At 41.2% G+C, this 18021-nt stretch overlaps 1 protein-coding gene across 3 annotated transcripts in view; it reads right to left on the minus strand.

Annotated features, from left to right (window-relative positions):
- FNDC3A (fibronectin type III domain containing 3A) overlaps positions 1-18021 on the minus strand; it is a 459441-nt gene that overhangs the window by 337399 nt on the left and 104021 nt on the right. For all 3 annotated transcript variants that reach the window (XM_073613177.1, XM_073613181.1, XM_073613178.1), the window contains exon 2: positions 881-1019. In XM_073613177.1, the coding sequence (XP_073469278.1) occupies positions 881-1000 (120 nt within the window). In that variant the 5' untranslated portion in view covers positions 1001-1019. The remainder of the gene's footprint in view (positions 1-880; positions 1020-18021) is intronic.

Consider the following 18021-nt stretch of genomic DNA (forward strand, 5'->3'; position numbering starts at 1 on the left):
CAGCAGGTGGAGCTTTAGCCTTCTTTTTAAAGCATTCTAGTTTTTCATTACCTCCTTCTGAAAGACCTGTTTAGAGATTCTCACAAGTGAATGCTTCAGAGCAGTGACACATCTCTTTGGGATGACTTCCATTGAGTTTTCAATAGGAGCCAGCTTGTATGAAATGAGGGGATTGCTGCTGTGCTGTCTTTCTGCTATGGTGCTAGGGGAACCCTATAGCAAGTATTTCATACAGTAATTGTAAAAATATACTAACCCAAAACCATTATAGTTCCCCTTTTAAAAAAAATGTACCCGGAAATACTAATACAGAGAATCTGCACTAGACATTGCCACATCAAGGGAAATAAAATTATTAGTCTAAAATACAAGCAAATACCTTATGTATTTAGTGTGTTTTAATTCTAAATAATAATGGGGAAAATATATAATGTGTGATGGTCTATAATGTAGGGGAGGTCAGAGTAAAACCACAGAGCAGAGTGGAGGACCAAAAATCTGACACACTTAGAAGTGTGTCAAATGCTGACATCATCTCAGCTACCTTCAGCTCTTCAAAAGAGTAAAAAGTTAGGCAGTACAGTCACAAGGTAGGTACTGTAAGTATTAACATCTTTCCTTATAAAGGAGGTAGGGAGACAAACTCTTAACTTAATGTAAGTTAGGTACATTTTGGTCAATTATTCACATAAACATGCAAAGCTCAAAATCCCTGTGTCCATACATATGGCAAGTTACATAGTTACATAGTTAGTAAGGTTGAATAAAGACACTAGTCCATCAAGTTCAACCTGAGCGAGTGTGGATGCAAGTTCTCCATCAAACTATGTCTACATTCCAATGTACAGCTTTAAATCACTACTAGACTATCAGGACATACCTGCTGGCCACCTTCTCCATTGACAATGGGTGTAGGAAGAAGAGGAATGTCAGTTGTTATCAGTGGGGTGTTTTCCAGCGGTGGAGGATGATGGTCAGCCATCATGGATAAAACATACATTTACAAGTGGCTTTGATCCCTACAAAGAAACACAAAACACAGATTATTATACAAGTTTAATAAAGGCTTGTTCAGATGAGTGAGAAGCTGCAACATGAAAACTCGGTTCACTGTTTTGGACTTCCTTAGCACTGATGCAAAAGTGACAGGCTCTCATCATCCTTATGGCCAAGCACAAAAAGATACTAATCTGAAAGAGTAGAAATGCATGTGCCTGTGTTGGACATGGCCCCACACTGTATGGGTAATAAATGCTGCAGGACCAAACAAATTAATGGAGTCTGTTATCAACTCAGGAAGTACAGAGCAGTAAGCTAAGTGGACAGGATTTAGCCACTCACTCAACCCTATAGCGGTATAAAGATTTTCAACAGTATAATGGTAAGGTACATAAGCCACTCAATCTATTACATCAGTCAATAGAAAACTTTGAAGAATACAAAGACGTCACACCAAGGCATTGGTTAAAAAAAATGACACCATCAATAAAAATGTGATAGAGCAACAGAGGGTTATAACCCATCAGACTGTTTTTCACGAGTATCGGTATTTGTGCAAATGTTCCAACGCTTGATCCGATACCTGTTGTATTGGGCCAGGCATCCTCGGTGCAGCAGGGGGGGCGGGGCAGCCTCACAGGCGATTGGTGCGGCGGTGGGGGGAGTTACAAGCACCGATCCCCCTGTATAGCCTTTCAATAATGCAGTTGACAGCCGCTTCTCCTCCTCTCCCTCTTGCAGCAGTCAGCTGCTTTATTGAAAGGCTATACCGGGGGATCGGTGCTTGTAACTGCCCCCACCGCCGCACCAATCACCTCCGACTGTCCCGTGTGCTCCTCCGGCTCCCCGAGTCTTCCTCAGGCTTCTGGTGTCCTCCTCCCTCTCTCCAGACTCTCCTCCAGCTCCCCGGTCCTCTGTGTTGTCCTCCTCCGGTCCCCCCCCCCCATCTGTCAGGATGGAGAGCGGAAGAAGGAGCTGGTAAATATGTAATTTATATGATCACTGACAGACTCTGTCCGTTCATCATAACTGAAACATTCATAATTGGAGCATAGTAAAACTGTGTTTACGATGTCTCAGTTTATGAATGGAGAGGAGCCTCTGTCTCCTGTTAATACATCTTCAGTGCAGCTGAAGCTGCAGAGAAAGGGACTGGGGAATCTGTGCCCTCAGTCCCTTTCCCTGTCTCAAAGGGGAGATGTCAGAGGTCTGTTTAGAGCCACCTCTCCCACCCCCAACAAAGCTGATAAATATGAAAAAAAAGAGAATAATAAAAAGGTTAAATTGTAATAATAATAATAATTAAATAATAAATAATTAAAAATAATAATTAAAAAAAAACAAAAAAAACAAAAAAAACACTGACACCATCCACCCCCCCCCCCCCCCCAAAAAAAAGAAAGAAAGCATTGTTAAAAAAAAAAAAAAAATTGTAAAAAAATACAAATAAAAAACTACCGACAGTCCATGCCTCATCAGTGCTGCATATTAGTGCCACTGTCGCATGACATAAAAAAAAAGTATCGCAATTGGTATTGGCAAGTACTTGAAAAAAAGTATTGGTACTTGTCTTAAAAAAGTGGTATTGGTGCAACCCTAGTACACACTAAGAAAATCGGACGAACATTTTCTTCCAAAGAATTTTCATACGATTTTCGTATCGGTGTACACAACTTTCGACAGTGGATTTCTAATTTTTGTCTGAAAATTTCCGAAGGGACAAAACTACAAAATTTTTCTTCCACGGGAACAAAATGCACGATTTTCGTTTATTGTGTACTGTTTTCGTACAAGAAAAATCTGAAAAGAAAGAAAGACTGCGCATGATCTGGAAACAATAAGCAACAACAAGAAAAGCCTTTGTCATACGAGAATTTTCTAACAAATTTTCGTTCATAGGTTCCGATTTGCTATTGAAAACGGGGAAAATCGAACGATCGTTTTTGGAAAAAGATAACAAAACCGGGGTTTTAACTATTCTGTTAACTAAAGCACCACAGGCAATGGATTCTGGTGCAGGAGTAGAGCTAATCTGCATATTATACGTCCTCCCGTATTGCAAACAGAAGCAACAAAGTTAATTGGTTACAGAGATCTGGACAGCTCTGGCACTAGAAATGATATAAAAGGTTAGACTGGGACTACTAGTTATATTTTTCCATGTCCAGCATTTATCAGTTTCAAATAAGATGTTTATATTTAACTGCTGTATTTGAGCACTTCATTAACCTGTAGTTATGCAAAGTTTCTGAATTGCAAAATCAATTACAATGTAGATAACCATGTTGGCATTAGTTTTTAAATCCACAAATGCAATATCGAAATCTCTATTCACAGAAAAAGTAAACTGCAGATAATGTAATTTTCCATTATTTGCAGATAAACACTGTTCATTACTGTGGAACATTGCACAGAGAATCTGATTTCAGGGAGATTAAAGGGCCTTTGTTCATCTTTGCAAGTTTTTTGTTTGTAATTTGAAACATTAAACAAAATTGATACGGTTTTGCTAGCTGAACCCTAATCACAGAAGACTACTGCAAAATAATAAAAATTGATTTCACACATCAATACTGTCCGCAGGCTGTTTTTTTTTTCTTCTAGTCCTTTTCAGGTGTAGAACTTTGATTGAGCAAGTATTCACCGCTTGCCAACCAGTAAAATTGCGGCAGAATGGCAAGGCTGGGCGAAACGATGTTGCCTTACGTCGCTTCGCCTTTTGGCCACTAGGGTCTAGGATCTTTCAGGGGTGTAGAGACAGATCGTGTGTTCATACTATGTATGAACACCGATCTCTCTCTCCTCCTGGACAGTTCCATCCCCCTACAGTTAGAAAACACAGTTAACCCCTTGATCGTTCCCCAGTGTTAACCCCTTCCCTGCCAGTGACATTTATACAGTAATCAGTGCATTTTTATAGCACTGATCGCTGTACAATTGTCAATGGTACCAAAAATGTGTCCAATTTGTCCACCGCAATAGCGCAGTCCCGATAAAAATTACAGATCGCCGCCATTACTAATAAAAAAAAAAATAAAAATGCCATAAATCTATCTCCTATTTTGTAGACACTATAACTTTTGCACAAACCAATCAATATACGCTTATTGCAATTATTTTTACCAAAAATATGTAGAAGAATATATATCGGCCTAAACTGAGGAAAAAATTTGTTCTTTTGATAAAAAATGTGTGATATTTATTACAGCAAAAAGTAAAAGATAGTGTTTTTTTCTGGGGGGTACTAGGCATGAGGGAGGGGCCAGGAGAGTCGGCGGAAAAAAACTGAGAAGAGGTTTGGGGCTACTCTGTGCAAAACAACTGCATAGAGGTATGACATGTTTATTATTTAACCACTTAAGGGCCGAGCCTCTTTTTGAGATTTGTTGCTTACAAGTTAAAATCATTTTGTTTTTGCTAGAAAAATTACTTTAAAAAAAGTAATGTTTGGGGGTTCTAAGACATCCTACAGAATAAAATGCTGGTAATTGCAATACTTTACTTCACACCGTATTTGCGCAGCGGTCTTACAAGCACAATTTGTTTGGAAAAAAATACATTTTTTTGAATTAAATAATAGGACAACAGTAAAGTTAGCCCAATTTTTTTCTATATTGTGAAAGATAATGTTATGCTGAGTAAATTGATACCAAACATGTCATGCTTCAAAATTGCGCCAAACTTTGGCACTTAAAGATTTCTACAGGTTACCAGTTTTGAGTTACAGAGCAGGTCTAGTGCTAGAATTATTGCTCTCGCTTTAACGATCGCGGCGATACCTCACATGTGTGGTTTGAACACAGTTTTCATATGCGGGCACGACTTATGTATGCGTTTACTTCTACGCATGAGCTCATTGGGTCACTTTTATTCCTATGTAAATGTAAACATCCCTTGTAACAGAAAAAAAGCATGACAGAACCTCTCATGTGAGATCTGGGGTCAGAAAGACCTCAGATCTCACATTTACATTTTTTTTTTTTATTTTTATTATTGCATTAAAAAGCCTTTTGAAAAAAGAAAAAACAAAAAAAAAAACCCCTTTAAGAGCATTGGGCGGAAGTGACGTTGATGTTATGGAGCCATTATGGTGCCGAGCGGGGGCCATCTTTCCCCGGCATCCAGTCTCACTAGGGAGAGGACACGATCATCTCCGCCACTACCAATGGCTCCGGTAAGTGGCAGGTGACCAGAGTGTGGGGGGAGAGGCATCTCTCCCGCCGCCGATAAAAGTGATCTTGCACCGAATCCGCAGCAGAGACTTATCTAAAAGCCAGTCACCCGCCGTTGAGGATGCCGGGGTTATGGCAGCTATCTGCTGCCATAACAATGGTATTCCACATCAAATTACTGACGTATACCGATGGCGGCTGGTCGTCAAAAAAAAAAAAAACAAAACCTTTAACCACTTGCCTACTAGGCACTTTCACCCCCTTCCTGCCAGGCTTTTCAGCGCTCTCACATTTGAATGCCATTTGCACGGTCATTCAACACTTTATCCAAATTACATTTTTATCATTATTTTTTACACAAATAGAGCTGTCTTTTGGTGGTAGTTAATCAATGCTGGGTTTTTTATTTAAAAAAATAAAAATAAAATAAATAAATAAAAAAGGAGACCGAAAATATGGGAAAAAAATATTTTAAAATTTCGTTAATAAGTAATTTTTCTCCTTCACTGATGGGCACTGATGAGGTGGCACTGATAGGCACGGTAGGTGGCACTGATGAGCACTGAAAGGAAGCATTGACTGTCATCACTAATGGGCACTAATTGGTGTCACTGAAGGACACTGCTGGGGCTTTACTGTAATCAGGGCACTCTGTCAGTGTGAGGCGAGGAGAGCCGATAAATGGCACTTCCACATTTACATGTGACCGGCTGTGTGATTGGACACAGCTGATTACATGGTTAAAGAGCTGTGTCATCGGCTCTTTACTGAGATCGAGGTCACGCCGTGTCCTAGGAAGGAGGCGCGGCTGTGATTGCCGCGCTATGTGCCACCACGCCTGTTTAGGGGCACCGTCATAGGACGTGGTCCCAGAACAAGAGCCGCACCGCTCTGTAGACATTTGACAGTGGGCGGGCGCAAGTGGTTAATATCACTTTAATGCAGCTCTTTATTCATTATACATCAGCTAGATCTGCTCCCAATTTTACATCCATGTGGGTGCATGTACTCATTCCCAAATGCAGACATTGTGGGTCGAGGACACGCACAGATGTCAAATTGAGAGCAGGGGTTGTGTACATACAGTCTCTGTGTCCCAACTGACATGAATGGAATTGCCTACAAGGGGATGCACATACAGTGGGGACGGAAAGTATTCAGACCCCCTTAAATTTTTCACTCTTTGTTATATTGCAGCCATTTGCTAAAATCATTTAAGTTCATTTTTTTTCCTAATTAATGTACACACAGCACCCCATATTGACAGAAAAACACAGAATTGTTGACATTTTTGCAGATTTATTAAAAAAGAAAAACTGAAATATCACATGGTCCTAAGTATTCAGACCCTTTGCTGTGACACTCATATTTAACTCAGGTGCTGTCCATTTCTTCTGATCATCCTTGAGATGGTTCTACACCTTCATTTGAGTCCAGCTGTGTTTGATTATACTGACTGGACTTGATTAGGAAAGCCACAAACCTGTCTATATAAGACCTTACAGCTCACAGTGCATGTCAGAGCAAATGAGAATCATGAGGTCAAAGGAACTGCCTGAAGAGCTCAGAGACAGAATTGTGGCAAGGCACAGATCTGGCCAAGGTTACAAAATAGGAAAGCTAATTAATTATTTGAAAATAAAATGCAAATCAGTCATAAACCAATCTAAAGCTTTGTTCACATCTATGCGTGTGGTGCGACCCGTATTTGTGCTGGCACAGGAGCCCATTTAGCCCAAGTACCTGCAAACGGACTGCTTGTTTAGAGGCATGGGGGCGAGTCATTAAGAATGAAGGGCAGCCCCGCATGTCTGTAAAAGAACGGTGTGCTTTGACTGCTGGTGGGGAACTTGGTGCGATTGCCACACCCGCAGCCACCTGCACAAGTGTGAACCTAGCCTGAGCATGAGATGGAAAAATGTAATAGCAGAGGTTACCTTTGTAATGGAAATTTGTAAGTTCTGTATATAATTGTATTGTATTTTGTATGTATTGCACATTGCCTTCACTGTGCACACGGCACTAATAATGTTTTCAGTAAATGTTTACATTCTTTCGAGTCCTGATTAGAATAAGCCTGCCTATGTAACTCCCCTTGTTACCATAAACGTACAATTGTAATACTAATGTGATACCTACGTAATCATGTGCATAAAAACCTTCAATTGCGTCATAATAAAGCAGAACAGTAATTTGGAAAGATGCTGAGCTTATCTTTTGTGTCTGTTCCCTACTGCAGTAGTTATTATTAATTTGGAACCACTAATCAATATGAGGATAGGAGTTGCCTATCATCAATTCAACCGAGTCAGCATGGCGAGCCAGCCAGGAGGGGATTCCAGGTGACCCTGAGTATCCGAAACGAGGAGCTTGAGACGATCCGGGAATTTCTGATAATCAGCCGGCTGAGGTAAGCCTTTTGCTTACATTTGAGTTATCAGACTTCCTTGATCGGTAAGGCATTTTCGGGACAAAGGGTACCTATTTTACTCCCCTTAATCGAACTGTATTGATTGGTGGTTATATGTGATGTTGTCACTGTCTACTGTCCATTGGAGTGTTATAGATAAGAAAGGGAAGAATAGTGCTGTTCACAGGTATATGTAGTAAATCTGCTAGATAAAGTAGTTTAGAGGCAAGAGGGTATAGGCACAAGTAGAGAAGAGAGAAGACTGGCCAGTCATTATGGGCATTGAGTTAAGTAAGGGAATGAAGGGTAAGAGACCCTCAAAAATGCCCAGCGCAAGAGGAGCGCTAAATATGAACCGAAGGTGCGGTTCTGCCTATACTGAGCCCCTAGATTAATGGTTAGAGTGAACAGGGATCCACAATGGGTAACTGGGTTACCAAAGGTCATAGGGACTAAGAATCATGCAGAGTAAACAGCTAGAGAAACAGTTATCTATGTGAGCAGGATGGATCAAGGGTGACATTAGAACTAGACAGAAAGGGACATTTTCATGTTAAGTTGTGGGATGAATTTGGGATCAGGCACTACAACTAGTAAAAGTCAGAAACAGAGAAATGAGAGGTAAAACAGAATACTTTATATGTTGTCAGAGAGGGAAGATGGGATGAGCACTCTGGCTGCCCATCTGATCATAGAAGCTAGATATAAAAGTTATTTAAACAAAAAAAGGAAAGCAGAATTTAGGCAGGGAAATATTAATGAGAGTTAAAAGAAAGTGAGAGAATGATATGCATGTGTTGTGCACAAATGGGAAAAATGTAAGCGATTTTAGAGAGATATTGGTGTGTGTGCGAATGCTGGGACCTTTAGTTCTATTGCTTGTGTGTGTCATGTACACAGATGTGACCCCCTCCTTTGTGCTCTCCTGAAAGAATGTGGTCAGTGATAAGCTGGAAGGACTCCATGCCAATTTCTGTTTTTTAGACAAAACATTTATAACAAAATGTGCCGGGTTAACGAATCTAATGGTAAACAATGTGATCACAATTATTTTGAATTTGTTTTCCAAACATGGTAAAATGAAGGTTACATTTAACCGTGTATTACACAAATTGAATATCCTTTGATAGTGGAAACAGTGCATTTAAAAAAGGGAAATTAAGTAAAATTAAGTAATAATGAGTATTAATTTCTAATATGAGTTTAACAATTTTATTAATAATATAGATATATTGAAACTGGTTTAGACAACCTTTGGTTGGAAATGAAATCCAGGTTATTGGGGAAATTTGTAATGAATGGGATTAGTTTAGATTAAGATAACAATTTTGTAATTTTACATTTATACAATAAGCCCTTATTGAGAGAAAAAAAGATTAAGATGAGGTTGTTATTTTGAATAAAGCTGCCATAATATTTAACAAAGCCAAGATGGATGGAATACATAAGAAGTTCTTCTATAAAAATGAAATTTTAAGGTTTTTGATAATAACTTGATGTGCGGTCCATGATGTAAGAGTAATATTAAATAAAATTTAAATATAACAGACCCATCACATCAAGTCCACACACCCTGTTAGGATAGATGCCACCTGCAGCCAGTTGTTTTATAGTTTTTGATGCTTTCTGGTCCATCATACAGATTCTTGGTCCTTTTGTTTTTATTTATTTTTATTTTTGAAATCCAAAGCAGAATGTGTGGATTGTGAAATGATGTGCCCCTTTTTCTTGTAAGTACAGTGGTATAAGCAGAAAAATATTTTGGATTTATGGGCATCTCTCCATGACCGCAGGGTATTGTTATCATTTATTATAATATTGCCAGGAAAAAGTTGTCTTTTGAAACATGAAACTGGAGTTCTTACACAAATGGTGTGATAGAAAACAAGACATTGTAATATATTTATGCAAGCTGGACCCAGTAATGAAGGGTTCACCCCGATATATCAGAGCTGTAGCTTTTATGCAAAGGTGCTATTAGACAAAGTTAGATATTGTTTTGGTCAATAGTCCGACATTCTGTGCAGCAAATTTACAGCTAACTAAATGTTTGTCTAATGAAAGGTTTAAAATATGAGTTTGTTTATGTACAAATCTAACAATGAAAAATGCGTACATTTATTCAAAAGAAAGGAAAAGACACATGTGTTAAATTGATGACATAGGAATCAGCTGCTGTGAGCCCAGTGCAGGACACACTCCCTGAAGACCCAGATATTTAATTTTTTGTAGATTTGAGTATGCAGTTTATCACCCAGAAGGATACTCTGTATTCAAAGTCATTGGATCCTTTTTCCCCAGCTCAAGAAGCAGAGCTCCATGTTTTAGCAGAGCCTGTGAGCTATAAAAAGAGTATATATTTCTATAGATAGTCGAGATATAGAGAGCTTTTGGTTCCATTTGAAGGGCCAGAAGTTTGTTTTTACTTCGGCAGGTAAACCAATAAAGCATGCCAAGTTAATTTGATCAGCTGTTTTCAGCCTTCCAGCTTCTTGCTGAGGTAGCCATATTAACTTTCACACATGGAAGCAGACCAGGTGACTAAGGATGCTGCATTTACAGCCCCGGACACTTGCTGGGTCTGTGCAACTCATAGATTCCACCCTAGTTCTGGCCCAGTATAGCTGGGATTAATAATTCAACTTTAAGGACCCCAGAACGAGAAGAACAAGTGGTCCACAGGGGGCAACTTCTTATGAAACAGGACTTTGGAAAAGGTGATCATTTATGTCTGTCAGCCACTCTTTTCCCTTCAGCTTGACACATGGACCGTGTCATCAGTCACAAGCAGTTATGGCTGCCTTAGTAAATGAGCATGGGATAGAGCCAGGGTTCACCACAGTTGTTTTTATAACATACCACTTCTTGTTTTACCTGTTACCAAAGGTGTTACCAAAAGCTCAACATCCCTTCCAGAGATTACAAAAAAGATATATCCAGATGCCCAAGTTAGGATCTTACGAGTATGCATTTTGTCTGTATGGACATGTTTTTTGGATGTCCAGTGGCAAATGCTACTGCAAAGGCCACAGTAAAAAGTGTTATCAGAAGTAGTTTGTAAGTACAGAGTGCCAGAAAGTACAGAGAGTAACAGAGGAAATCATTTTTTATAGGAGAGTCCTTAATAGAAGTTTTGAGGTTTTATTTTTACACCCCCTACTGTCTACAATGTAGCGGACAAAGTAGAGTAAGAAACTAGAAAACTTTTGCCTGAATGTTTTCTTATATTTTATGAAGCCCCTAAGGGGGATGTTGGACTCTCTCTCTATGGGATTTGGTTTGGGAGTGTGTTACTCACTTGCTTATATTTTGTCTCAGCAGCTGAAGTCCTTCATTCGGATCTCACAGAGAATGTTGCTGATCTTTTAAGGTTTTTGACAAACTCATTTATGTGTTTTCTCCCCAATTCCAGATCCTAAAAGTTTGGAAGGATCTAAAACTAAAGCCAGGTGACTTGTGGATTTTTAAGAGACATTTATATATAAGGAAATGTTTGGAGACTCAATACAGCATCTATTTCATGTACAGTTTTTGCAAAACTTGAAGGAAAAGTCACCTGGATCCACACCAGACACTGCAAAAATGACTAAATTAAAGAAATCTCTGTTTGATTTGTTTCCCTCTTGTGATCACAGTCTAGGGTACTTTTTGATTCAATTACTTTAATTGTAAGGGATATATATATAGTATATGTAGTGCAGCCAAGTTGAAGTCATATTTGTCTTTTGTGCGTCTTCCATTTCATGTAGAATTGTCTATGTTTACATGTGCTGATAAGTCAGCATGCCAACAATTCAGCTAGAAGGCCATTCTGGCCACAGGAGTGTACAGCCAGTACTCTGTAAATATGTCTTATCAATCATTTGTTTTTCACAATGAAAAGTCATTTTGGTAATGAAAAAGTTGCTCAGCTATTATTTTCTCCACAATGGAGTTTTTGCTTCTTTGGCCAGGACTACCTCCACCTAAGCGTGTGGAGGTTCCAGGTTAAAGGTGATAGCAGGTATGGTTAGTGATCAAAATATTGATCAAAAGAGGGGAGACTGTAATGGAAATTTGTAAGTTCTGTATATAATTGTATTGTATTTTGTATGTATTGCACATTGCCTTCACTGTGCACACGGCACTAATAATGTTTTCAGTAAATGTTTACATTCTTTCGAGTCCTGATTAGAATAAGCCTGCCTATGTAACTCCCCTTGTTACCATAAACGTACAATTGTAATACTAATGTGATACCTACGTAATCATGTGCATAAAAACCTTCAATTGCGTCATAATAAAGCAGAACAGTAATTTGGAAAGATGCTGAGCGTATCTTTTGTGTCTGTTCCCTACTGCAGTAGTTATTATTAATTTGGAACCACTAATCAATATGAGGATAGGAGTTGCCTATCATCAATTCAACCGAGTCACCTTCAATGAAAACTACATATCAAAACAATCTGTAGATGTAGAGATTGGGAATGCCCACCTGACTGAGGAATGAGCTCAGGCATGGTCGGACACAATTCCAAACCCGCTTGTGCTATCTTACCGGGAAGCTGTCAAAGCTGATGGCCAATCATAGGTAGTGGAGGCATTCTCCAACTCGCATCGGCATGTATACACTCCCCTGGTATATGTGTAGCTGTGGGGCGGATAATTCCTCCACTGCTTATGATTGACAACTTCCCGGTAAGATAGCACATGCAGGTTCGGAATTGTGTCCAACCACGCCTGGGCTCATTCCTACTAGAGATATAGGCAGTTGACGTTATATGTAAAGCTTTACTTTTCCTGTTAACCCCTTCCCTAAAACAACCACTGTGATGGGCAACCTTACTGACCAATATGTAGGTTCTGAGGGTAGTAGGAAAGGCCAAACCGAGTCTAAACTTTTCCTGTGATAGTCTTATAAAGTCAATCTGCTCATGGTTTTGAAAACCTTTGTTACTTACCAATAACGGTATTTCTATGAGCCTTTCAGGACAGCACCTTGGAGAGAGCGTAGCTCCACCCTTCACAGGAAATGCTGCCGTGACAAGGACCTTTAAATGCAGCTGCTTCTACCATGCCATCAGTCGTCGCCGAGAATTCCTCCGACATGCTGGAAGATATAAGCATAGAAAACACCAACCACCAGAGATACTATATAAATGCATATAATAAGCAAGGGAGGGAAGTAGCTGCTGTCCTGAAAGGCTCATAGAAATACCGTTACTGGTAAGTAACTAAGATTTCTCCCCTCAACTTTCAGGACAGCACCTTGGAGAGGATAACCGAGTACTTACTTCAGGGTGGGACCACAGCTTCTAAGACCTTCCTGCCAAAGGACTGATTCAAGGACAGATTTAACCTGTAGTGCCTTATAAATGCCAGGTCAGCTTCTTTGATAGCATGCTTTTAGCCCCCTTCCCAAAGTACTTCTGGAAGTTTTCTCCCCTTTGCGTGATCCTGTTGCCAGGATGAACAGGTAGACTTTGAGGTGTTTTACTTCAAGATATTTTAAAAGACATCTTCTGATATCTAGAGTGTGAAAAGGCCTCCTCTCCCGGGCCGGAGGGAGCTAGACAGAATGTGGGCAGTATAATTTTTTGTGTACGGTGGAATGCTGTAGACATTTTTTTTGGAAGAAAACCTGGATCTGTCCCCAAGATTATTTTGTCTGGAGAACATCTCAGGAAAGGCTCAGCATTAGATAGCAGTAACTTCAGCCCGAGGTTGCATGCCCTAACAGGATTGTTTTCAACCTGCGCAACTCTAAGGAGACATTTTGCAAAGGTTCAAAAAAGGGGCTTTCGTGAGCCCTTGAAAAACTAAAGATAAATCCCACTTCAGGAATAATTTGACCAGCATAGGTCTACCCCCAGCTCTAAAAAAAAAAATGAAAATTAAAAAAAAAATTTTTTTAAAAATCAAATTAAATGGCTCTAGATAAGGTTTTCTCTAGAAACACCGACATCACTGCTACCTACACCCCGAGGGTGCTCGCTGCTAATCCCTTACCTATTCCCTCATGGAGAAATTCTGAACAGAAATGAAAATACTGAAATCAAAGTTTTTTTCTGGAACACCAGGAGTTTATAATACTTCCAAACTTTGGCATAAATTGCCCTTGTTACCGGTTTCCTGCTTGATAAAAGGGTGTTGAAAAGCTTTTGTGACAGGCCTCTGCGTCTTAGTAGGTCCTCCACAGAAAACCGGCCGTCAGGTTGAGATATGCTGGGTCTGGATGAATGACGGACCCTTGACTCAGTAAGTCCCTTCTGACTGGTAATCTCCAGGGGCTTCGCTGATAAGTTCAGCAGGGCTAAAAACCAATGTCTTTTTTGCCAAAAGGGTGATTAAAATTAGATTCGTGGATTCCCCTATGAACTTCGCTAGCATATCTGTGGGATCAGTTAAACGGGGGGGGGGGGGGGGGGACGACACAAAAGACAGGGGGAAGTCCCATTTGTGAGCCAAGCCATCTAATCCCATAGCCTGATCCACTCTGTAGAGCAGAAAGAAGGTATAAAACTGCTGACATATTGTCTGACAGAACCTGAATATGCTGATTTTCTAAAGACCGCCGGAAGAACAAAAGACTTCGTTGAATCTCCCTTTGTTCTCTCCCAATGAAGGATCTTCTGGCCTCCACTCTGGACCACACGCTTCGAGGTGGCCTCCTCACCCCCAAGCACCTGTGTCCATTGCGTTTCTGAAAAGGTCCAAGGGAGGCTCCATTTCTTGTATCCTTCCACCACCACAAGGATCTTCTTTTTATAATTTAGGGAAGTCCCTGAGTCATAGGAAGAACAGAACTTCTCTACATGAAGTGGCATGTTTGGGATGCGAACCCAGAACCTCAGTGCTTGTAGGTGGAAATGCTAACCACTGACCACTTCTGGAGTCTATCCTATGGCACACGTGGAAATTGGAACTAGCAACCTCACGGTTACTAGCAGGGCTCATTTGCCCACTTTTTCCTTGCAGAAGGAAAAATCTGTTGTGTCGAGTCCCTCTCATGACCAAGAAATCTTACTTGCTGTGCCATCCCAAAATTGTTTCCGTGCCAAGTTATCTGCAGTTTGTCTGCTAACTGAATTTTTTGGACTCATAGTAGCAAATCGTCCAAATAGGGTACTATGGTGACCCCTCTCTTAGGGGTTCTAAGGCCTTCGCCATTCTTTGGAAAAAAATAACGTTGGGTGAGGAGAAAAGCCCAAATGGTAGAGGGCCGATCTGTCCTATTTTGTTTCCCAGATTGACTGCCAGCCATTGAAACTCGAGAAGAGCTTGCAATCGGGATGTGCAGCTATGCGTAGAGGTCGACCGATATGGGTTTTTCTCTGGCCGATGCCGATATTTAGAAATCGCGGTGGCCGATGGCCGATATGTGATGCCGATTTTTTTGGGCCGATATATTTGGCCGATTTTTTTTTTCCTTTCTTTTTTCCCTTCATCTCATAAAATCTAACAGTTAGACCCCTTTCACACTGGGGCGTTTTTCAGGCGCTTTTGGGCTAAAAATAGCGCCTGTAAAAGTGCCTGTAAAACGGCTCCCCTGCAGTCTCAGTGTGATATCCCGAGTGCTTTCACACTGAGGCGATACGCTGGCAGAATGTAAAAAAAAGTCCTGCAAACGGCATCTTTGGAGCGGTGTATACCGCTGCTCCACTACTCCTGCCCATTGAAATGAATGCGCACCGCTGCCGAAGCGCCTGCAAAGCGTTTTGGCAGCGGCGCTTCAGGGGCGCATTTAACCCCTTCCTCGGCCGCTAGCTGGGTTATAAGCGCCCCGCTAGCAGCCGAATAGCGCCTCTAAAATGACTGTAAAGCGCCGCTAAAACTAGCAGCGTTTTACCATCAACGCATGCCCGCTCCAGTGTGAAAGCAGCCTTAAGTAATACAGAAATTTTTTTTCATTTAAACATTAAACAAAACAAACCTTCAATTAGTTCACTTGTATGTATAATTTAAAAAAAAAAAAAAAAAATACACAAAAACAGGTCATCAAAACTTTTGGACGAAAAAAAATGGGCTAACTTTACTGCTTAGGTTTTTTTTTTAATTCATTACTGTATTTTTTTTTTTTAAATTGCGTTTGAAAGACCGCTGCGCAAATACCGTGTGACATAAAATATTGCAACAATCACCATTTTATTCCCTAGGGTCTCTGCTAAAAAAATATATATAATGTTTGGGGGTTCTAAGTGATTTTCTAGCAGAAAATACAGGATTTTTACTTGTAAGCAACAAGTGTCAGAAAAGATTTAGTCTTTAAATGGTTAAACTGAGAACTTCTACACTCGGAGTTCAGTCTATTGATAAAAAGAACCTGAAAGATACAATGTATCTTCTTATCAGACTTGGCAGGCTGCCCAGAGGAGGAGAGAATCCTCTCCGCAGATAATCTCAGGAATCTTGCATTAACTTCTATTACAGAAGTCATTTGCAAGTCACAGCTGAAGTTATAATCTGCCTTTTTTATCAGCACAATCAGCCGATGCCGATTAAGTAAAAAAACGCCAAATATCGGCCGATATATCGGTCGACCTCTAGCTATGCGTCTCACCGGTCAACGGATGCCATGAAACAATTGGAATGAGAAGATTCCTTAGAGAAAAGATCTTGTCCACCCAAAACCTTTTGTACCTGATGGATCTGTTTAGGACTTTCAAATTCAGGATCAGCTGAAATTTTCCTGAAGATTTTTTGGCTAGAAAGATGTGGGAATAGAAGCCTTCCACCTCCTGTTCCCTCAGGACCCCTGTTAAATCAGTTGCCTTAAAAGGGGCATCGTGGCCAGGGCTCTCTCTTGATCCTTTGGGAGACTGGTTATATAAAACCTGTTAGGGGAAGTCCGGGAAATTTTTTATCCGCTGTCCCGACTAGGACGATTTCCCAGACTGGACCAATAGTGAGTCTCTTGTAAAGGGAATTCCACATAGTTTCACTTTTAACACCGAGTCTCCTGGCCAGGTCTTGAGCCATAAAGACCTCCGGGCTGAATTTTATAAGAGCTGACAATCTTGCTGACATCCTGGTGGATTCTGCTGAGGCGTACGCCATGTATTTTACTGCTTTTAACAGCATAGGAAAAAACTCTAGTAGAGCCTTTCTTGATATACCAACGCTTTAACTGCTTAACCCAGCATTTAAGGTTCCTAGCGACCACTTTAGAAGCCACTGCTGGTTTTAAGTTGGACAGGGACTAGTTCTGAGCTTTCTTTAGCAAGGAGTCTGCCCTCTTGTCCATGGCGTCTTGAGCATACCGTGACCTCAAATGCCCAGTCTGTGCGTCTTAAGACCTGCAAGAAGGCAGCATCGATCCTCTAGCACCTGAGTCAGGAGTTATGTTTAACATAGGAAGAAGAGAACTTCTCTATATGAAGTGATATGTTTGGAATGCGAACCCAGAAAGTCAATGTGGTAGGCAGAAATGCTAACCTGTTAGCCACTGCTTGAATATCAAGGGTGGTATAAATTGTCTTTAGGAGATCGTCCACCTCTTTCCAGGACAATTTGCAATGGGAGGTCCTCACCTCCTCTTCTCCCTCATCCTCCTCTGAGTCTAGCGTCGGAGGGATACTTTTTCTTTCTTCCTCTGATTCACTCTCACCCTTTGAGGTGGGTGGTAGAGGGTTGGAGCGGAAGCTCTGTTGCTGACCCGACTCCTGACCTGAACTCCGCTTCAACCGAGAGCGTACAGACCCCGCGGTTTCCGCATGCTCCTCCTGAGAAGAGTTCTATGCATTGTTGTGTGTCCCTCACTAACCCTGCAATACCCCACAGAGTGGTTTAGGCCAGGAGTCACTCAGCGGATTCTTACAGGAGGGGCTTTTTCCCCCTAAAGGACCTCTCTCTGATTTGGCAGTGGTTTTAATCCCCAGAGAGCGGTACCCAGGAAACACCCCTTTCCTGTAACACAGAGCTACCCCATTCTGCTGTACTGCAAAAAGAATATTAAACCTCTAGCAGACAGCACAGGCTTCCGTGGAAAGACAACACAACAAAGCAAACACCCAGTGAGTAAGATTACAGGTACCTCTGTTGCCTGGGTCTGGCTGGTGCACCGGGCGCCTGTATCCACCCCAACTGCTGTGGCAATACCTCCAATGCAGGGTATGCAGTGGCTGCTGCCGCCATTCTGGCTCTTTAAAAAAGGTATCCTTCCGGCGTCTTCTCCTTCCTTACTGCTTGAGGGCTGGAAGGATGCACCAGCCGATGACCCGCCTCTTCCTCCTGCGTTCCAAAGGCCGAAACAACTTGCCGTACGCCCACGGAAGTCCCACCTACCAGAATGACATCACCCGCTCGGATCAGACATGCTGAGAGCTCTGGGCTCTCTTAGCATGCACGCTGCCTGCACGCCCGCAGCCTTCGAACACACAGGCGGGTTCCCCCTGAGTGGCCATCACTTCCATGAGCTGGAGAAGGGAGAAGGCACCGGAACACCCCTTTCCCCTGCGCAGG

Source organism: Aquarana catesbeiana, linkage group LG02 (assembly GCF_042186555.1).
Source record: "Aquarana catesbeiana isolate 2022-GZ linkage group LG02, ASM4218655v1, whole genome shotgun sequence".
NCBI classification, from domain to species: domain Eukaryota; kingdom Metazoa; phylum Chordata; class Amphibia; order Anura; family Ranidae; genus Aquarana; species Aquarana catesbeiana.